Source organism: Hyperoodon ampullatus (genome assembly GCF_949752795.1).
Source record: "Hyperoodon ampullatus genome assembly, chromosome: 4".
Lineage (NCBI taxonomy): Eukaryota > Metazoa > Chordata > Mammalia > Artiodactyla > Ziphiidae > Hyperoodon > Hyperoodon ampullatus.
In genome coordinates, this window is record NC_136917.1 from 58020547 (window position 1) to 58043332 (window position 22786).

Sequence of the window (22786 nt, forward strand, 5' to 3'; positions counted from 1 at the left end):
GTGGCAAGGTGCCTGGGAAAAGCCGCTGACAGTTCCCCCTCAGGACAACTCACTTCCTCTCCTTGTAGTTCACAGTGACTGTTTTGTTTGCTGGGCACAGCTAAGGCTCCCCTTTCCCTCCTAGGAATGTCCCAGACCCAAACCTAACTTAGCCAGCTAGAAGAGCTACTTCAGTTTCTTGGCAAATGTGTCGCTGGGAAGGATCACTCCCTATCCCTGTCCCTAAAGCCCTCACAGAACCATATAAGCCGTATAAATGCCCCACCCCATCCCACCCTACTACTAGGCAGACCATTGTGCATAATTCATTGTCAAAGGAAACAGATGCAAATTCCCCCTTCCTGAGGATATCAGGAAGTAGCCCACTTGGGAGAGAGTCTTAAAAACCTTAAATTCTCTTTAATTCAATTTAATGCTCTCAGAGGCTACCCACAGATCCGAGTCTCAGAACTACTTTTTCTCACCATCTTTGGGTGAGGTGACTGAGAGCTTTAAGTGAAGGATCTGGAGACATCCAAGAAAGGATGACAGAGCAAGGGGATGTGTGGGACACAAGTGAAATAAACCAGAAGGCAGTAAGTTTATTACAGCTACAATTTCAAAATAGTCATGAAAAATACAATGTTCTAGATACCAATCTAAGTTGTAAATACTCAGTATAGTTGTCCCTTACTATCCACCAGGGATTGGTTCCTCCACTCCTGCAGATATCAAAATCTTGGGATTTTCAAGTCCCTTACAGTCAGCCCTTACCTTGAATTTTGCATCCATGGATACAGAGGGCCACCTCTATATATTCACCCATTTAATCCTCACAATGACCCTGTGAGGTAGTTACTACACTGCAGCATCCCCATTTTTCATGTGGGGAAATTGAACTACAGAGAAGTAAAGTAACTTGCTCAAGGTCCTGTACCTGATACATGATCGGGCTGGGATGTGAATCCAGGCAATCTGGGTCCAGAATTTTTCTTTTAACCATTACACTGCCTCTCCGTAAAGCTCTGTAGGTTGGCTGACCAGCTGTCCTGGCCTGCCCAGGACTGAGGGTTTTCCCAGATCACGGGGCTTTCAGTGCAAAAACTGGTATAGTCTTGGACAAACCATGATGGTTGATCACCTGTATATAGAAATGTTATCAAAGAGGATATTTCTGTAGTAAATTAAGTGATGCAAAAGCAGCTGAGATAAGGCAAGGTTAAGAGAGAACTTGCTAAAGACAGGAAAGGAATTTTGAAAAGCAGATGAACGCTGGGGCTCTCCTCTCTTCCACTGCCTTAGTTTTGGCCCCTTGCTGTCTGGATGGCTGCTCTAGTTCTGATCTGGTTTCTCATCTTCTTCTCACTCCACCTAAAGCAGCCACCACAATTTTCTGGAGTGTAAATGTGACCAGTCACTCCCTTGCTTATAGCACTCTATTGTACTTAATGACCATTGCATTGCATTCAATGAGCTTGACTTGGGAGGCCCTCCACCGTTGGCCCTCATCTCTCTGTCCCTTTCTCTCAGTGGTTGACATGCTTCTGTGCTTCAGGCATACCAAACAATTTGTATTTCTCCAAAGACACTGGGCTCTTGCCTTGGTGTCTTAGTCTCTTCTAGGAATATTGTTTCTCTTTTCTTTGTCACAAACTCTTAATTTTCCTACAAGACTCCTGGGTTAGGAGCCCCTCCTCTGTGTTCTTCCAACTCCTGGGGTTACTTCCTCTACAGCAGAATTTTCATATTCTTTTATAACTCTCTGTTTATCTGTGACCCCCACTGTACTGTGAAATGCTCTTTTATTTATCTGTAGGTTTGCAATACCTGACACCAAATAATAGTTAATGTAGATTAGGTATAACTGTATATCAGGAACTTTGCATGCATTATCTCATTTAATCCTGATAACAACCTATGAGATGGGTACTGTTATTATCTCTATTTTACAGTTGAAGAGACAGAAGCCCTGAGAGGTTAAATAATTTTCCTTGGATCTCACAGCAAGTAGACAGTAGAAACAGGATTTGAAACTAGGTGGTCAGATTCCAAAGTCTATACTCTTTTTTTTTTTTTTTTTTTCTCGGTACGCGGGCCTCTCACTGTCGTGGCCTCTCCCGCCGCGGAGCACAGGCTCCGGACACGCAGGCCCAGCGGCCATGGCTCACGGGCCCAGCTGGAGCGGCATGTGGGATCTTCCCGGACCGGGGCACGAATCCGTGTCCCCTGCATCGGCAGGCGGACTCCCAACCACTGCGCCACCAGGGAAGCCCCAAAGTCTATACTCTTTTTTTTTTTTTTTTTTAAATTTATTTATTTATTTATTTATGGCTGTGTTGGGTCTTCGTTTCTGTGCGAGGGCTTTGTCTAGTTGCAGCAAGTGGGGGCCACTCCTCATTGCGGTGTGCGGGCCTCTCACTATCGCGGCCTCTATTGTTGCGGAGCACAGGCTCCAGACGCGCAGGCTCAGTAATTGTGGCTCACGGGGCTAGTTGCTCCGTGGCATATGGGATCCTCCCAGACCAGGGCTCAAACCCGTGTCCCCTGCATTGGCAGGCAGATTCTCAACCACTGCGCCACCAGGGAAGCCCCAAAGTCTATACTCTTAACCACTCTGCTAAACTTTCTCTCAAATGGAATGAACCCTTCAGAGTATCCATCGTAGAAAGTTGTTAAGATCAAATAACTTGATGAATGAGAAATGGCTTTGTAAGCTGAAAAGCTCCCATGTCAGAAACTGCTAATTTTTCCCCAGTATCTCTCTTTTATTTCCCTTTCATAATAATATAATTCCTGGTGTTTAGCTAGTCACATAGTTGCCCACAATAATAACTACATTTCCCAGTTTTTCTTGTCACCAGGAATGGCCACGTGATTCTCTCTAGGCCAATATGATACAAACAGAGCCACATTTACAACTTCTGGGATATGCCTTTAAAGGGACAGAGTGAGTCTCCCCTGTCCTTTTCCCCCTCCTTCTAGCTAAGCTATGGACATGGTGGTGATGAGTCATCTTGGATCACATGGATAAGATAGATGGAGCCTGGGAATTCTGGCATTGTAGAACTCACATACTTACCCTGTGTTGCTTTTGTCTGGATGATTGTGACGGAGAGAAATGAGCTTCTATCTTGTTTCAGCCACTGCTATTTTGGAACGCTGTTACAGCAGCTGAACCTATACTCTAATATAGTCTATTCACAGGAGGAAAGATTATTCTTATTATTCCTGGAGAGTGGCTTTGAGACTGCATGTAGGCTATATCATAAGAACTAATTTTCTCTTCTCAGTAAAAGACATATCACTTAACAAGTTTGCTCAGGTCAAAAACCTAGGAGTCTTTATTTTTCTTCTAAAACAACTTTATTGAGGTATAATTGCATATGATAAACTGAATATATCTAAGTGTACACTTTGATAAGTTTCCACCTAGGAAACCATCTTGATAATTAAGATAATAAATATATCCATCACCACAAAAGTTATCTAATGCTCCCTTGTAACCCCTTCTTTCTGCCTCCTCCTTAGTTTCCACCACCCCCAATCTACCTGGCAACCACTGATCTTCTTTCTGTCACTTTAGATTTATTTGCATATTCTAGAACTTTAGATATGGAATCATACAGCATATTACTCTTTCTCATCTGGTTTCTCTCACTCAGCATACTTATTTGGAGATTACAAATCATCTTTTAAAAAATATTTATTTATTTAAGCTGCACCGGGTCTTAGTTGCAGCACACAGGATCTTTAGTTGTGGCATGCATGTGGGATCTAGTTCCCCGACCAGGGATCGAACCCAGGCTCCCTGCATTGGGGGCACAGAGCCTTACCCACTGGACAACCAGGGAAGTCCCTACAAATCATCTTTGATTCCTCTCTTTATTTCATGGCCAACCCCCTACCCCCAATCCATTCCTTCATTGAGTTCAGTAACCTCTACCTGAATCCAACTACTTCTGTTTACCTCCATCGTCATCATCCTCGCCCAGACCATCAGCATCTGTCTCATGTACTACTGGAGTTGTCTCCTAACTGGTCTCTTTGCTTCAACACTTGCTCCTTCCAATCTATTCTCCACCTAGAACCCCCAATGGTCTCCTTAAAATAGAATCATATCAATCTCTTCAGATCACATCAATCCCCTGTTTGAAATTATTCAATGGCTTCCAATCACACTCAGAATAACATTCTGGGACTTCCTTGATGGCACAGTGGTTAAGAATCTGCCTGCCAATGCAGGGGACACGGTTTCAAGCCCTGGTCCGGGAAGATCCCACATGCCGCGGAGCAAGTAAGCCCATGAGCCACAACTACTGAAGCCCGTGTGCCTAGAGCCTGTGCTCCGCAACAAGAGAAGCCACTGTAATGAGAAGCCCACGCACCACAATGAAGAGTAGCCCCCACTCGACACAACTAGAGAAAGCCTGCGTGCAGCAACGAAGACTCAATGCAGCCAAAAGAAAAAAAAAAAAAAAGAATAACATTCTGATCCCTGACTGTAGCTTCCAAGGTCTTTCATGGTCTGGTCCCCTGTCCAACTCTCTGATGTCACCGCCTTCTACCATTCTCCCCATCCAGCCACACTGATGTCTTCCTTTTGTTCTTCAAATATGCCAAGCCTGCTCCCATCTTAAACTCTTTGCTCTTGCTGTTCCTTCTGTCTGGAATGCTCTTTCCCCAGCTCTTTGCATAGCTGTCTAATTCTCATTTTTCAGGTCTCATCTCAAATGTTATGGCCTTCCAGAGGGCTTCCCACACCTAAGGGGCCTCCACCCAGTCAGTTTCTAACCACATTGCTATTTTCTTCTTAATAATACTTATTAATATATGAAGTTATTTGTTTGCGTGTTTTTTAAAAATAAATTTGTTTATTCTAGCTATTGGAACATACAATCTTTTTTTAAAAAACATATTTATTTATTTATTTGGCTGCGCCGGGTCTTAGTTGTAGCACGCGGGATCTTTGTTGCCGCGTGCGGGATCTTTGTCTTTAGTTGTGGCATGTGGGATCTAGTTCCCTGAGCAGGGATCGAACCTGAGCTCCCTGTATTGGGAAAGCAGAGTCTTAGCCACTGGACCACCAGGGAAGTCCCTGCATGTTTACTGTTTGTCTTTCCCCACTGGAATGTGTGCTCCATGAGGTCAGGGAATTTGTCTCTTGTTAATTGTTATATCCCAAGGCCCTAGATTAGTGCCTAACAGATGTTCAATAAATATTTGTTGAATGAATAAGTAAGTGTATTGTGCATGGATTAGCAGAGCTGAAGGGTAATAGAGGATTACCTTTTAAATTCCAGCACTGTGGACTGTTTGAACCTCAGAAGGAGTATATCCCTGTAGTAATGAAGCTTTCAGTGTGAAGTCTGTTTTTGTTTTTTGTTTTCTTTTTAAATAAAAATAATAGAAGCAAGCACAGCATGGTTATTCTCCAGGCAAGTGTCCAAGGACTGAAGACTCTTTAGGGCTTTCATAGACAGTCTTTTCCTGTCATTTTAGAAGCTCTGGAGAGAGAGGAAATATTTATTTTGAAGGCCCAAATAAAAAGGAGATATAGAAACACATTACAGGGACTTCCCTGGTGGCACAGTGGTTAAGACTCCGTGCTCCCAATGCAGGGGGCCCGGGTTTGATCCCTGGCCAGGGAACTAGATTCCACATGCTTGCCGCAACTAAGGAGCCCACGTGCCACAACTAAGGAGCCTGCCTGCCACGAGTAGGACCCGGCACAACCAAATAAATAAATAGATAAATATTAAAAAAAAAAGGAAACATATTACAGTGGCTGCCGGTACAGAAATGTATAACACATTCTGACAACTTTATGCTCAGGGCGAAGTTTATTTTTTGCTAAATTTGCTTCACTCATGTGGTGTCAAGAATCACCCTAAAAATTGGTCTGGAACTCACGTCTCTCACAGGGCTCTGGTAGAAGTGAATGTGGAAGAATTCCCTGGTGGTCCAGTGGTTAGAACTTGGCGCTTTCACTACTGAGGGCCCGGGTTCAATTCCTGGTCAGGGAACTAAAATCCCACAAGGCGCGCGGCGCAGCCAAAAAAAAAAAAAAAGAAGTGAATGTGAGATGTTTCCATCGTCCAGGACATGCTAGACACTAAAGATAGGAACTTAATCAAAAACTTATGAGTCAAATGAGAAAATCAAGTCTCATAAGAAAGACCAGCAGATGCCCCCAGTGGAAGAATTCACACCCAAAAAACTTCAGGTGATAAAACATTGTAAAGAAATTTTAAAATAATTATGTTCATTATGTTCTAATTATTTTCATTATTAGGCAGAAACATATCACTACATATCATTATGAAAAAGAAAAGAACATGTAGATTTGAAAGAAGAACAAATAATTTTTTCATTTTTTTAATGTGGTAAAATATACATAATATAACATTTACTATTGTAATCATTTTTACAGTTCAATGCTATTAAAACAGTTCATTTTACAGTTCAATGCTATTAAAAACATTCATGGGGCTTCCCTGGTGGCGCAGTGGTTGAGAGTCTGCCTACCGATGCAGGGGACACGGGTTCGTGTCCCGGTCTGGGAAGATCCCACATGCCACGGAGCGGCTGGGCTCGTGAGCCATGGCCGCTGAGCCTGCGCGTCCGGAGTCTGTGCTCCGCAACGGGAGAGGCCACAACAGTGAGAGGCCCGCGTACCGCAAAAAAACAAAAAAAAAACCAAAAAAAAAATTCATAATGCTGTGTTACCATCACCCCTTTCCATCTCTAGAACTCTTTTCATCTTGTAAAACTGAAACTCTATACCTATTAAACAAGAATTCCCCTTTCTGTCCCTTCCCCCGGCCCCTAGCAACACCATTCTACTTTCTGTCTTTATGATTTTGACTACTCTAAGTCCCTCATATAAATGGTATCATACGGTATTTGTCTTTTTGTGACTGGTTTATTTCACTTAGCGTAATGTCCTCAAGGTTCATCCATGTTGTAGCATTAGAATTCTAAGTAGAATTAGAATTTCATTCCTTTTAAAGGCTGAATGCTATTCCATTTTACATATATGCCAGCGGTCCCCAACATTTTTGGCACCAGGGACCGGTTTCATGGGAGACAATTTTTCCACAGACTGTGTGGGGTGGGGTGGGGGGATGGTTCAGGCAGTCATGTGAGCGATGGGGAGAGGCAGATGAAGCTTTGCTTGGTCCTTGGCCCCGGGGGCAGGGAACCCCTGGTATATACCACATTTTGTTTATACATTCATTCACTGATGGACACTTGGATTGCTAGTAAGTCTAATGCGAAAAAAAATTTGTTTAAGATAGAAAGCGCCTTGAAAAAGGAATAGATGTAGTCTTGAGAGTCTGAGGAGAGATTATTTATGGTCTGTGTGATGTGATGTAAAAAATAAAAAAATACATAAAGGACGATGTGGCCCGTTTGCTGGACCTTGAAAGACAAACACAACAATGCTAACTACAACTATTTATCGTGTACCTACTGTGTGCATTGTGTTATGCTCGGAGCTTTTCATCCTGATCTTATTTATTCCTCAGAATAACCCTGTTAGGGTTATTCTCATATTAAATGAGGAGACAAACTCTATTGCTATACAACTAGTATATGGAACCAGACATACCTAGGCTCAAGGTAGACCAAACCTTGAATACAGATCTGTCTAGTTCCAAATTCCCTGCCCTTTCTTCTCCTCCACAGATTTTTAGAGTAGGTAAGACATATATTTCTTTCATGTCCAGAAGTCCAATTACTAGTCACTCTTCTGGTTCAAACACCAGGTACTTTATAGCAGATTCTCAAAATATGGTTTGCAGACCACTTGCACCAGGTCATAAGGGGAGTTTGCAAAAGTGCAAATTTCTGGACCCCATAGCAAAGATTCTAAGTAATTAAGTTTGGGATGAGGATCAGAGAATCTGTTTTGTTTTTTTTTTTTAAAGAAACTAATGTGGCCTCGCGTGAGAACCACTATGTCTAGAAGGTCTTCCAGGAGTGTTCAGTAGAAATAAGTTCTTTGGGAGAACACTTCAACTAAGCCTTCTGGTCTTCTCCACACTGCCATGCCTGAAGCTCAGGCTGATTCTCTCAGGCTGACTCTCTCATGCCGATTCTCTCATGCCTGACAGCACAGGGACTCGCCGAAGGCATGAATGACTTAAGAGGTTTTGGCCTGATCTACATACATCTCAATTTAGCAGCACTAATTAAGCTATTTGTCAAAATGCTTAAAACCATACACGAAATCTGCGCGTTGTGCTGTGTTTGGAAGGATGTGGAGAAACAGGGCAGGCCTATAGGTCACGTGGGGAAGATGTACTCTGAATCGGAATCCTGGATATATCAGGGGCTGCCGGCGCTGGAAAATGTTGGAAAACCGAGCAGCCAGACTCATGCGCAGGCGCAGAAGGAAGGGGGACAATCAAACCGTCAAGGAGCGCCCTTCCCCCATCCTCTTTCCGGCCTTCTCCCACTGCGCAGGCGCAGGAGTGAAGCAAGATGGCGGCCCCCGTGGATTTGGAGTTGAAGAAGGTAAAAGAGGGTCTTGAGCAGGCAGAGACTTTTTCTTTAGAAGCTAAGGGGACTGTGGACAAGAATATCGAGTGAGACTCGAGTCCTGCGGAAGGCTCCAGGGAAATGGGGAATGGTTTCCCAGAGTCCTGAGGCGGGACAGGGTCTCTTTAGGCTGGAGTCGGGGGCGAGCTGCTCTTTGCTGGGTAAGAGCCGGTTGCGCTGGGCCTAGTTAAGTCTGACGGGCCGATAGCTGTTCTGTTCCCTTGTTCCGAGTTCCAGAGACCTTTCGTTGAGCTTGGAGTTTTCAGTTCCATAGTGAGGCCTGAAGTGAGCGTTTCCAGCTGGAGCCCTTTGAGACGGCTGCCCGAGCTGAGGCATCTAATTCTGCATTCTAATTTGCTTTGAAAAAATCCAAGTCCAACCTGTTTTTTAGGCCACTTCTTCAATCCCATACCTTGTAAGGTCGCTACATACAGTTCAGTTAGGTATTCTCATAGCAGTGTTCATCTTAGGGCTTTGGTCTCAGCTCCCCCCCGCCCCTGTTTTTAAAGACTTGTCAAAAAAGAAACAAAGTTTTCCAGATAAAATCGGTATCAGAAGGAATTGGGTTTCTCTTTTCAAACAGTTGCCTATAAATGTGTTGTTACTCAGGAACGTTTTCGCAGCTTAAGAGTTGTCGGAATTCCTAGACTTTACCTACTTTAAACCTATACTTTTCTAGAAAGGAAACAGTTTCAGAAAAGACTCAGACCAAGGTTGGGACTAGAATCCAGTATTCTCTGCCTTACTTCCCACCTTTTGACCATTAGTTTTGGTTCGTTAGAAGAGCAAATTTTACTTAAGGCTGTCTCCTGGTCAACCTCTGCATAAGAAATAGGACAGCTGAAATAGCTTTTCCACCTAATAAATGAAGCTGTTTATTATTGCTCTGAGGATTTGTGTGTGTGTGTGTCTTGCTTCTTGTTTGAAACTTGTACCTTTAGTCCTTATGTGGTCTCTAGTGCTATAATATCTTAGCATTAACAATATGCTAGTTTCCTTAGCAAACTGCGTCTTAAAGTGTTATAAAAGTTTACCTTTTTTTTCTGTTAAAAGTTCAAATTTAAGTTAGGCTTTAGTGAAAGAGCTAACAATAGAGTACAGCTGTGAATGGTCTTACAGCTCAGTTTTATTTGAATTTGTTGCTAGGAGACCTGTGGACAATGAATGCAAACTAAGAAAATGATTACAGACTTAAATTGGGTAGTTTTGACAACCACTGAAATTAATTGAAAAAAAAAAAACTTGTTTAAAGGTCTTCTAATATCTTTATAAGGTTTTTTTTTTTTGGCGGGGGCCGGGGCGGGGGTGGCAGGTGGAGACTAGTAGGAAAGTTTAGGCACTTCTCTCTCCCAAAATGAATCTTTTGAAACCTTACTAGTCGGTGAAAACAAAGTGAGAATAAAAATTAAGTAGTAGCTTTTGCTGTGTATTGCAACTGCAAATGTTATTATTATTATTATTATTTTTTAATTAATTAATTTATTTATTTATTTTTGGCTGCGTTGGGTCTTCGTTTCTGTGCGAGGGCTTTCTCTAGTTGTGGCAAGCGGGGGCCACTCTTCATCGCGGTGCGCGGGCCTCTCACTATCGCGGCCTCTGTTGTTGCGGAGCACAGGCCCCAGACGCGCAGGCTCAGTAGTTGTGGCTCACGGGCCCAGTTGCTCCGCGGCATGTGGGATCTTCCCAGACCAGGGCTCGGACCCGTGTCCCCTGCATTGGCAGGCGGACTCTCAACCACTGCGCCACCAGGGAAGCCCCGCAAATGTTATTATTAAGGCATAAATTTGAGAGCATATGAAAGTCATTCTAGGCACTTCATGAGTATCTAAGAACCTTTTATCTTTGAGTAAGGGTACTCAAGTGTCAAATTTGGCTTGGTATGTGCATATGAAGATCATGATGCAATTCTTCTACCAATGCTTTGAAATTCTTGTCTTTCTTTTAAAATATTCATTTTCTGAATATTACTGTAGATAGTAGAATAGAAAGATTCCTGAACTAGAGGTAAGAAGAAAGGGATTTAAGTACTTGCTTTTCCACCTAGTAGTTGTTCAGCCCTGTGCAAGTCATTTATATCTCTTTAAAACATTTAGTTAATTTGTAAACTGTGGTGGTGAAACTGCCATCCTTAACTCAGGATTATTGAAAAGAGTAAATGAGACATTTATTATATCTGTCAGTATTCTCATATTAATATTCACATGTTAATATTTCAAACAAATGTGGGAAAGTACTTTACACCTAGTTGTGTAATACAGATGTAGTGAGTTGTTACATTTATGTTTCTTGTTTTGGATCTCTGGGTTTCATCCTGTGACTGTTGCATTTAGTGCTTTTATTACTCCTCGGATACCTGCTACTTGATATGGTTATTATTTACCTTTGTTCTGCTTCAAATAGGTTGCATCTTCTGAGAACTGAGTAAATTCAGTACAGTTGACCCTTGAACAACACTGGTTTGAACTGCGGGGATCCAGTTGTATGCAGATTTTTAAAAATAGAAAATACTAGAGTACTACACGATGTGTAGTTGGTTGAATCCACTGGTGTAGAACCAAGGATACAGAGGAACTGCTGTATAGGTACTGCCACCTATAAATTATACTTGGATTTTCAACTGCACGGAGGGTCAGTGCCCCTAATCACCGGATTGTTCAAGAGTCAAATGTATTTAGCATAGTGGCTTGATTGTTTACAATTATATTGATTTTTATTGATGTTTGCTGTGGTAAATTTCACAGCTTTGTCTCTGGTTAGCAGGCTTTATTTTAATATATTTAGATTTGACTTAAATGTTTCCTGTAAAATGTTGCACCTACTAAATCACGGACTTATTTTTTAGGCCTTCACAGAGCTTCAAGCCAAAGTTATTGACACTCAACAGAAGGTGAAGCTTGCAGACATACAGATTGAACAGCTAAACAGAACGAAAAAGCATGCACATCTTACAGATACAGAGATTATGACTTTGGTAGATGAGACTAACATGTATGAAGGTGTAGGAAGAATGTAAGTAAAGTATATCCTTAAGGGGGTTATCTTGAAAGAGGTTTGTCTGAACTAAATCAGAATTTGTTCACTTTACAACTTGCGTTAAAGTATCATAGTAGCTTTAAAGATCATCTAGTCAAATATCTTCTTTTTTTAAAAAAAATGAGAAACTGAACTCCAGATAGATATGTTTAATTTTAAGCTGTGGAGTACATTTTAAAAATATTTATTCCTTGTTCTTCTCTCCATGCTTAGGTACTTAAGTGTGTAACTTCAATGATAAAGATATGATTTGTTGTGAAAAGATGTTTATAGTGGTTTCATGTGTGAAGATTTATTTAAGTAGTTGTAGTTTTAACTTCCCCTTCCCTACCTAGTTATTAGTAGTCACACAAATCATAAATCTTTTAGATGTCTGATCAGGTTGTAAAATAAAAATAAACATTCAGTTGTGATTTAAATATACTCATTCTGTCGAACATGAGAACTCTAGTAAATCAACTTACCTTTTGTTTGTTCTAATTATTATATATGATTAACCTCCTACACTTCACTTTTTTTCTTTTAAAAAAATACATTACCCTTCTGAGAGAGAATCTGCTTCATGTTCTCTAAGCAGTAAATAGGAATGGAAAACCCCTTAACTACAGGTCACATTCCATTACACTGAGCTAAAAGGAGACTTTTTTTTTTTTTTTTTTTTAGGTGGGGGAGGTACAGGAGGAGGGTTTTTCTGGAATTTGGTCTCTGAGTATTACTTAGTAAGTGGACCATTTCTTAAGTTTGGAGCTCTTTTAGTTGGAAAGGAATTTGACCTCAGTCTAGGATGACTTGTTTTGTGATTGATTTGAAGGAAACATGGCATGTGTAACATTTAGTGATGACTTTAGAATGACATCATGAGAAACAGACCCTGCTCATGACTAGCTAATCCATATCTTTCTGGAAAAGAGATTGATTATGATAAACTGTTCTTCTGATTTGCTTTCTCAGAATAAACAGTATACCACAAATAAATTTTATTGCTGAAGTTCATGTTTTTCATTTTAGCTTGTTTTAAAAGGAAGATAATCCCAATTTGAGAGTTTGTTACTGGGACACAAAAGAATTGGGATGAGAACAAAGTAGAACCCTTAAATATGTGTCTGTGTAGTATGAAGTGCATTGTTGGCATTCACTACAGGATAATTTTATCTTTTTTTTTTTTTTTTTTTTGCTATAAGATAATTTATTACAGACTAGCCAATAATCTCTTGTAACAATGGCACGTACAATAAGGATAATTTTATCTTTATTTTGAATATCCTGAGGTCTTAAAACAGTAATGATAGCTTTTCTAGCATGCTTGTTGATATGTTGCACCTGGATTTCACATCATTACATTAGCCTTTGTTTGCAACAGCTAAAGAATTTCTTTTTCCAAAACAGAAAAACTTTTCTCTTTGGCCTTTTGATCTACAGTGAAGTTTTAATTTTTAATTAGAATACTTGCATTTATTAAACATTCTGCAGAAATGATAGGAAGTTGCTTTTTTTGCATACTGCCCAAAGTGCTACATATGGGTTGTATTCACAAAGAATTTTAGAGTTTAAAGGCTGAGATATGGTTTTAAATTTGACTTTTGTGCTTTCTGCGTCTCACTGGGATTTGTAGGGGCATGTAAGGTAAGTACTGTTTGTTGTTGGCTAGAGTATTAGTGCCCTCAGGAAGAAAAGACTTGCTGAGTATTAGTCTGGTCATGAGGATGTTCTTTTTCTTGATGCTAAACCTGAAATATCTATTTCTGAATTTATAGTCTTGAGTAATTTTGAATTGTGATTCACTTCTTTAATTCTAGTGTTTACCTTAATTTGTCTTTTCTTTTCCTTTTTGAATATTATTAGGGAATTCTAATTAGAATACTAATTCTTCTCAAACTTCTTTTTTTTTTTTTTTTTTCGCGGTATGCAGGCCTCTCACCGCTGTGGCCTCTCACCGCTGTGGCCTCTCCCGTCATGGAGCACAGGCTCCGGACGTGCAGGCCCAGTGGCCATGGCTCACGGGCCCAACCGCTCCACAGCATGTGGGATCTTCCCAGACCGGGGCACGAACCCGCGTCCCCTGCATCGGCAGGCAGACCCTCAGCCACTGCGCCACCAGGGAAGCCCTCAAACTTGTTTTAAAACCAAGAATTAGGGGCTTCCCTTGTGGCTCAGTGGTTAAGAATCCGCCTGCCAATGCAGGGGTAACAGGTTCGAGCCCGGTCTGGGAAGACCCCACATGCCGTGGAGCAACTAAGCCCATGTGCCACAACTACTGAGCCTGTGCTCTAGAGCCCGTGAGCCACAACTACTGAAGCCCACGCGCCTAGAGCCTGTGCTCTGCAACAAGAGAAGCCACCGCAGTGAGAAGCCCGCGCACTGCAATGAAGAGTAGCCCCTGCTCACCGCAACTAGAGAAAAACTGGCGTGCAGCAATGAAGACCCAATGCAGCCCAAAATAAATAAAGTTATTAAAAAAAAAGGCACCAAGAATTATGAAATCTAAAACATTACATTTTTGTTTTAGAACCTGCAATAGATTTTTGCCGTTGCTGAAATTCAGGCCTCATTGCATCTTGCCTGGACTAAGAAGGCAAGCTTCATTGTGTCTTGCCTGGACTGAGAAGCTATAGCTTCTTTTTTTAAAAAATATTTATTTAATTTATTTATTTGGTTGTGCCGGGTCTTAGTTGCGGCAGGCAGGCTCCTTAGTTGTGGCTCAAGGGCTCCTTTAGTTGTGGCACATGTGCTCCTTAGATGCGGCCGGTGGGCTCCTTAGTTATGATATGTGAACTCTCAGTTACGGCTTGCATGTGGGGTCTAGTTCTCTGACCAGGGATTGAACCTGGGCCCCCTGCATTGGGAGCATGGAGTCTTAACCACTGCACCACCAACGAAGTCCCGAAGGTATAGCTTCTTGAACTGTTCTTTCTGCCTTTATTCTGTTGGTCCAAAAGCTTTCTTCGCACATCTGCCAGACATCTGCCAGAGTTGATCATGTCATTATTTCTCATAAAATCCTCTGTTCACCCTTGGTTGCCCATGGAATAAAATCTAAACTTGGTAGCCTAGCATTCACGGTCATTCATAATCTGTTCTTAATTTGCCCTTCTAGCCTCAAATCCCACCACTTTCTCTTCCCAGGCTGAGGATAGCACATAAATTTCATCTCATGGACTTACCTCCTTCCATTGGTTTTGAGTTATCTGTTGAGAAGGAGTTTGAGTCTCATGTGGACTTAAACATGCTCTAATTGATCAGCGAGGTCTGTCATGGGCTGAGGGTAGAAGAGTAGTAGCACATGTACCCAAAATTGTTATCCCTACCCTTGCCACATGGGTTTCCTCACGCATGCCATGTTTTTGTGCTTTCTTGATTTTGTGCCTTCTGTCCTTTTTGGCCTGCAGTATCCCACTTTCCCTTGTGAAATTCTCACCTTTCAAGACGTAGCTTATCTTCTCGGAAGATTTTTCCATCTTGCCTGGCAGATTTACTTACACTTTCCTGGAGGATACCAGAGCTTTTGTTCCTCTAGCTAGTAGAGCACGTGGGTGGCAGTATGAGGGTAGGGGGCAGAACTTGATTGAGTTTGAAATGGTCTGGCTTTCCCAACTAGATTGTCAGCTCTGTGAGACCATATACATATTTATCTTTGTTTCCTCAGTTCTCAGTATAATGTCTGGCACAAAATAGGTGTTAAATGCGTGTGGATTTGAATTGAATATGATTCTCTCGCCTAAAATAACCGCATTTTCTTTTGGTTCTTTAGAAAGAAAATGTTTAGGAAGTGTCAGAGACTTAAGAATTGGAGTTTATTATGCTTTTAAAATATATGATTCAGTAAAGGTGAAATTTTAAAAGTAACATATATTTTGACTAAGGTCAAAGGAATTGTTTCTGACCAAAATTATGTCCTTTGATATGACAGAATTAATTCTTTATTAAATCTATTGAGAAGGTTGACAAATTCTACATGTCAACCAGTTGCGGAGATAGTCAGAACTGACAATATAGAAAAACCCAAGCCTTTAGGATTATGCTGAGGGCAGTATAATTTTTGGAGAATAAAAGCTATTCTGTGCAGAATAATATCAATACAATTGTATATTTAATCTTACTCATCCTCACATAAGATGGAAGTCAGATTTTTCATTTTAGGGTGTGTATTTAGGTTACCAAATCATTTCAAGCCCAGATGCCTTTCCCAGTCATAAGCATGGAGAAAACTGGTACTGTTAAATACCCCTTATATATGGCTATTTTTGGTTTAAAACAAGGAAAATCAGGCTACAGGGTAAGAGATGATGAATTGCTGTATACTGTAAGCTCTGCATATTCATTGCTCAAAACTATATTCTATCCAGTCTCTTGGCATGTTGCCAGCACATTTTAGTTCTCTTACTTCATATTCTTTGGAGAGGCTGTTATGTAGCCTGATACTACTACCACCAATTTCTAGTTTTGCTACTTAAGCTGTTTGTGAGCTGACCTCACCGTACCGCTTTAAGAACTATGATGAAAGTTACAACTGTGGCATGATCTGTCTGAATAGTTGGAAGTGTTTGTCTTCATCTTTCTAGCATGCAAGGAGGGAACAGATCTCAAATAAATATTACATGAATGTTTCTTGTATTTTTTTTTTCATGAATAAGAACCAGCTTGTAATCGTTTATGGGAGTTTTCTTCCTTTTTCCTTTGCACAGTAGAAGATAAGAGTATTTTTAAAAATTAGAATTACATTTGAAAGAACACATAAATGACATTTAGTCATGCTGGTGTTTGAAAGGCCCATCATCAGAATAAAGGTCAAATTTATTTTTATTAACAATAGGTATGATCCAGACCCTGATTTGATATTAGGTACATTATTCTAATATCCTTGTGCTTGAACATTACATAAATAACATTTCTTCTTTCCAAAAGAGATAAATTAGGCTTTTTATTTTTTTAATATGGGAGGAACTTGAGTAGATTAGCCTTTGAGAAGAATGATTAGTGCCTTTTTAAAACTTGAACCTAACTAAAAATAACTTTGTACCATATTTAAACTAATTTAGAGGTATGCCACCATTCTGTGGATATTTTTTTACATTTAAGGAACTAAGAATGAACAATGGTATAAATCTACCAACTAGATAAGTGTCTAGCAATGTAGAAATTGCTGTTTGGGAGCGGTGTTGCTATTTCTACTTGTTGAAGTAATTTGATGGTTGATCTCTAATGGTTGAAAGTTCCAGAAGTATAAAACTTAAGATAAATGTGGCACAGGTAGAAAATGAAAACAGTAGGTATATTTCTGATAGGTAACAAAATTTTTTTAAAAATCTAAATAATCGAGCAACTTTTCAGCTAATTAGGATGTAGAAATCTGAACTCTTTGTGACAGTTTGGTTGAACTGCCCTTTGTTTAAAATGTCATGTTGGTTTTGTTGTGATTTTAATTGTTAGTTTGAATGTTGACTTGTAATTTGAGTTGTGACATTTAGAAAAGCCAAGATGAAACATTTGCAGTTGCTCTAGGTTTAGCTATGTTAAATATTAATCAAAAGGGGTATAATCATGCTACCTCAAGTTTTGCAACCATTTTACAATTTCATATTGATGTAGAGTTGGTATTCCAGTCAATTCAAGGTCATTTTAATTTTATTTATTTTTTACAATTTTAAAATTTAAAAAAATTTTTTATTTTATTTTTGGCTGTGTTGGGTCTTCGTTGCTGCATGCGGGCTTTCTCTAGTTGTGGCGAACGGGGGCTACTCTTCATTGCGGTGCTTGGGCTTCTCATTGTGGTGTCTTCTCATTGCTGTGGCTCCTCGTTGCGGAGCACGGGCTCTAGGCGTGCAGGCTTCAGTTATTGTGGCTCGCGAGCTCTAGAGTGTAGGCTCAGTAGTTGTGGCACACAGGCTTATTTGCTCTGCGGCATGTGGGATCTTCCCAGACGAGGGCTCGAACCCTTGTCCCTTGCATTGGCAGGCAGATTCCTAACCACTGCGCCACCAGGGAAGCCCCTCGAGGTAATTTTAAAGCTGAAGATATAGTTGTACTATATTTCATTCCTAATAAACAACATATCTTGGTGTAGTAAATATTAAGTATTATTGATATTATAGTAATAATGGTTTTATATTGTTGTTCTCACTAGAACCAAGTTTAGATATTTTATTTAATGCTTACTGTAGGAGAAAAAAAAATGCAGACTACTTTTGGTGTGAGAGCCACACAGCAAATTCGAATTTATAAGCTCCTTTTACTCCCTTTGAAAGTATTAATCTGTAGTTTACAGTAGAGAAAATGAAGCAAAGATAAAATAATTTTCAAAGGTAGGAGGAAATTTTTATAGTCATTTTTTTAGATTTTATTTTAAAGGAAGAGGAGTTTTGATGTTGAGCTGCTTTTCCTAATAGAATGTGATCCAGCCTTCTTGTGTTTTTATACAGAGCCATATAAAGTCACGGCTTTCATTGCTCAGAGTCCTAAGGGGGAAAAAAACAACTTTTCCTGGTGTGCAGGGAAAAATGACTTCAGTTTTGTTGATGCTGAGTATGTATATAACTCCAGTTGGGCATAGTCTCCTCTTCCACAGATGTGGTACTCTAGGGAGAGGAGATTTTTGAGTAATAGTCTTAATTTCTGTAAGCTGTCAGTGATTTAAAAACTCAGTGTTCGTTATAACTGTGATTACTGCTGTGTAGAATGACATCACTGGTTTTATGGCAGGGGAAGTTAACAAACATTTGCGTAGGAATTACATAGTCATTTTTCTTCTGCAGAAGAATACTTTTAATAATTCTTTCCCTTCTTGCCCTCCCATGTTCTCCAGAATCCAAACAATCTCACTGAAACACAGGAAATTAATTTCAAAAATGTGTCAATTAGGAGTTTATTGTAAGAAAAGAAAAAGAAGTCTGTTACACTTACCTTTGGATGTACAAACATGCTGAAATAAAATTTTTATTTAATGTGTCTTTGTTGTAAGGTTGCTTAGTTTAGGCTAGAACTTGTTTAAATGTAATTGATTCATTTTGTTATCATTACTTGGAGAAGTTTCCTTGTATATTTCCTGACATCAAAAGGCCTGACTTTTTTTTTGATCTGCTTTTGTTGCATGAAAGTAGCAATTAATCAACAACACAAGAGGATAATGCAGTGTATTCCAATTGGTGATAAGCAAGAATTAATGTAGTTAACTGAGGGAAGGGTAAAAAAAATTACCTTGTTGTTCCTATGTAAATAAAAATAAAGGTAGCAGTAATCTTGAACTTTGTTACTTTGTCATTGGGATTTGGGTGCTGTAACTGACTTAACACTGGCTGAATTTCTCTGAAGTGAAAAACAATCAATTTTAAACTATACCAAGAATTTTGTGATTTTAGCTGCCACTTATCTCATAGTGGCACATTTAGGAACAACTTGCTATCTAATCTGTTTGCGAGAGGACTGACATGTTCATGTCAAGGAACATAGTCTGGGACTTCCATGGTGGCGCAGTGGTTAAGAATCCACCTGCCAGTGCAGGGGACATGTGTTCGAGCCCTGGTCCCAGAAGATCCCACATGCCACGGAGTAGTTGAGCCCGTGTGCCACAACTACTGAGCCTATGCTCTAGAGCCCGTGAGCCGCAACTACTGAGCCCGCATGCCTAGAGCCCATGCTCCACAACAAGAGAAGCCACCGCAATGAGAAGCCCGCGTACCACAGTGAAGATTAGCCCCCTCTCGCCGCAGCTAGAGAAAGCCCGTGAGCGGCAACGAAGACTCAGCACGGCCAAAAATTAAAAAAAAAAAAAAAAGGAACATAGTCTGCTTAATGAAACACCCAAAAGGAACTCAGAAAAAATATTGACTTAAAAGGTAAGAGTCAGTCCATATACATGAATACACACTTGGTAATGACTTATTGGTATTCTTTCTTTCTTATTACTTCTATCAGGAATTGCTGTGAATTGCAAATATCCTTTGCCCAGATGGATTAATTAGGATTGCAGTGTGTTGCATGTACCATTAGTGCCTGTGGTTTTGTGAAGAATGTATACCCACTTTAATTTTAGACTTCAGGTTTGAATGGACATGTCTGGGAGAATGTTATCTCATTGTTCTGGCCAGAAACTCTCATTATCAACTCTTGTTCTAAGATCAGTTACCTTGAAATGGACCAGATTACTTGGAAGACACTATCCCTTTGGCTTTGAAGAGGACTAGAATATTCTTATATCAAAATCTGCACAGCAGCAGGAGCCCGGTATTGAAAATGTATCTCTAAATAGATAAGAGCATAACTGCCCTAAGCCAAGCCTTTTACATTGTTTGGCTCAGGGTAAAAAGATTTGGACCACAATATGCATCCTGTATGTGTGTCTGAGTCTTTTGCACTTGTGCCAAAATATATTTATATTTCTCTGTGACTTTCTGCTTTTGTACCAAGAGATTCTGTTTGTGTTCTTCAGTACTCATTGGATAGTAATTTTTTATTATCCATTGGTTCTCATTTATCCAATGTTATATTTTAACCTACTAGGAAAATAAAGATCACATCTTGGAAAAAGTTGTAGCATAGCTTGATGCTTATGTGTGGAAATGTTTGGGGTTTGATGAGGCCAGAGTAAAAGTGGTAAACATCAGAGGTGATTATTTACCAGAATGCTTAGAATACCAAGTAGTCACCAAAAATAAATGTCACGTTTAAAATAGATTAACATACTACTGTTTCTATTTCAAGAGTAATAGTTTGATTTAAAAATACACAGTGATTTTTAATTAGTACAGATTGAACCTATCAGTATGTGAGTTACTCATCTAGAACAAGGAATGTTTACATGGAATTGGGTTCCTGAGGGGACCATGATTTTTAAAATAATTATAGTGAATTCCCAGTCCTCATCTTTGACTTAGCAGTAGCATTTAGTCCAGTTTATCTTTCTTTCCTTGATGCACTTTCTTCCTGTGGCTTCCAGGATACCACCTCTTGGTTTTCCTCCTATTTCACTGGCCATTCCTTCTCAGTCTCCTTTACTGTTTCCTTTTCTTTTCCGTTTCCAAATATTAGATTGATCTTGGGCTCAGCTCAGCCTTTGGATTTTTTTCTCTTTTCTTGTATATACTCAGTTTCTTAGTGATCTCATCCAGGCTTATCTCTCCCCCCCACCCCGTACGTGGGCCTCTCACTATTGTGGCCTCTCCCGCTGCGGAGCACAGGCTCCGGACGCGCAGGCTCAGCGGCCATGGCTCACGGGCCCAGCCGCTTCGCGGCATGTGGGATCTTCCTGGACCGGGTCACGAACCTGCGTCCCCTGCATCGGCAGGCCAACTCTCAACCACTGTGCCACCAGGGAAGCCCCAGGCTTATCTCTTTAAATGCTTTTTTATATGCTGACAACTCCCAGAGTTTTATCTTAGGTTAGAACCCTTCCTGAACTCCAAGTTGCATATATCCACCTGCCTCCTTTACATCTACATTTGATGGTCTAATAGGCATTTCAAAACTGACTTGACCAAAATAAAATTCTCATTAGTTACAAATTAACCAGTTCCTCCTTCAGTCTTTCTCATTTCAGCAAATGGCTTTTCTTTCTCTCTCTCTCTCTCTCTTTTTTTTTTAAGGCAGTTGGAATGATGGTGGGAGGGAGGGGAATGATTTTATTATTTATTTATTTATTATTTATTTATTTTGGCTATGCTGGGTCTTAGTTGCGGCATGCGGGATCTTCGTTGCGGCATGTGGGATCTTTGTTGCGGCATGAGGGATCTTTAGTTGTGACATGCGAAATTCTTAATTGCGGCATTCATACGGGATCCAGTTCCCTGACCAGGGATTGAACCCGGGCCCCCAGCCTTGGGAACGCAGAGTCTTACCCACTGGACCACTAGGAAAGTCCCACAAATGGCTTTTCTATCCTTCCAGCTCTTTCAAATCTTGGAGTCATCCTTTTTTTTTGGCTGCCTTGGGTATTAGTTGCGGCATGTGGGATCTTCATTGCGGTGTGTGGGCTTCTCTCCATTAGTGGCTCGTGGGCTCCAGAGTGCATGGGCTCTGTAGTTTGTGACATGCAGTTTCTCTAGTTGAGGTGCGAGGGCTCAGTAGTTGCGGCACGTGGGCTTAGTTGCCCCATGGCATGTGGGATCTTAGTTCCCTTAGTTCCCTTTGATCCCCATAGGGATCAAACCTATGTCCCCTGCGTTGGAAGGCAGATTCTTTACCACTGGACCACTGGGGAAGTCCCTTGGAGTCATCCTTGACTCCTCTCTTTCAGTCTTACGTTCAGTCCATTAGCAAAGACTCTATCTTTAAATTTTGCCCAGAATCTGAACATTACTTGTTACCATCCTGGTCTAAACTATCATTGGATTGCAGTTGCCTCCTAACTGGGCTCCCTGCTTCTATCCTTACACTTTATAGCTGTTCTCAACTGAGCAGCCAGAGTGACTCTTTTAAAACAAAATTCAGATCACTCTAGTCAAAATCTTCAGATGACTTTTACATTTTATCAGTGAAAAAGACAAGGGCTTTTGTATTTTCTGGTTTTTCTGAATGAAGCCACCTTCTTCTAGATGTCTGTATAGCTTATACCTTCTCTTCCTTCTGGTCTTTACTAAATAGGCATTGAGGCCTTTCATGACCACCCTAGTTATTTATTTACTTATTTATTTATTTACTAATATATTAAAATCTTTTTTATTGGAGTATAGTTGATTTACAATGTTGTGTTACTTTCTGCTGTACAGAAAAGTGAATCAGTTATACATATACAATGTATCCACTCTTTTATGACCACCTTATTTATTTATTTTAAATTTATTTATTTATTTATTTATTTATTTATTTATTATTGGCTGTGTTGGGTCTTTGTTGCTGCACGTGGGCTTTTTCTCTAGTTGTGGTGAGTGGGGGCTACTCTTCTTTGCGGTGTGCCGGCTTTTCATTGCAGTGGCTTCTCGTTGCAGAGCACGGGCTCTAGGTGCGCGGCCTTCAGTAGTTGTGGCACGTGGGCTCAGTAGTTGTGGCTCGCAGGCTCTAGAGTGCAGGCTCAGTAGTTGTGGCACACGGGCTTAGTTGCTCCATGGCATGTGGGATCTTCCCGGACCAGGACTCGAACCCTTGTCCCCTGCATTAGCAGGAGGATTCTTAACCACTGTGCCACCAGGGAAGCCCTGTTTATTTTTTTATCATTTAAATTTTATTATTTTTCTATACAGCAGGTTCTTATTAGTTATCTATTTTATACATATTAATGTATATATGTCAATCCCAATCTCCC

At 40.5% G+C, this 22786-nt stretch overlaps 1 protein-coding gene across 1 annotated transcript in view; it reads left to right on the plus strand.

Moving 5' to 3' along the window:
• The first annotated feature begins 8450 nt into the window (after positions 1–8450).
• The window catches only part of PFDN1 (prefoldin subunit 1), a 65071-nt gene continuing 50735 nt past the window's right edge, over positions 8451–22786 (plus strand). Inside the window, exons 1-2 of the mRNA XM_079703853.1 lie at positions 8451–8499; positions 11366–11532. Of these exons, the coding sequence (XP_079559979.1) occupies positions 8467–8499; positions 11366–11532 (200 nt within the window). The 5' untranslated portion in view covers positions 8451–8466. The remainder of the gene's footprint in view (positions 8500–11365; positions 11533–22786) is intronic.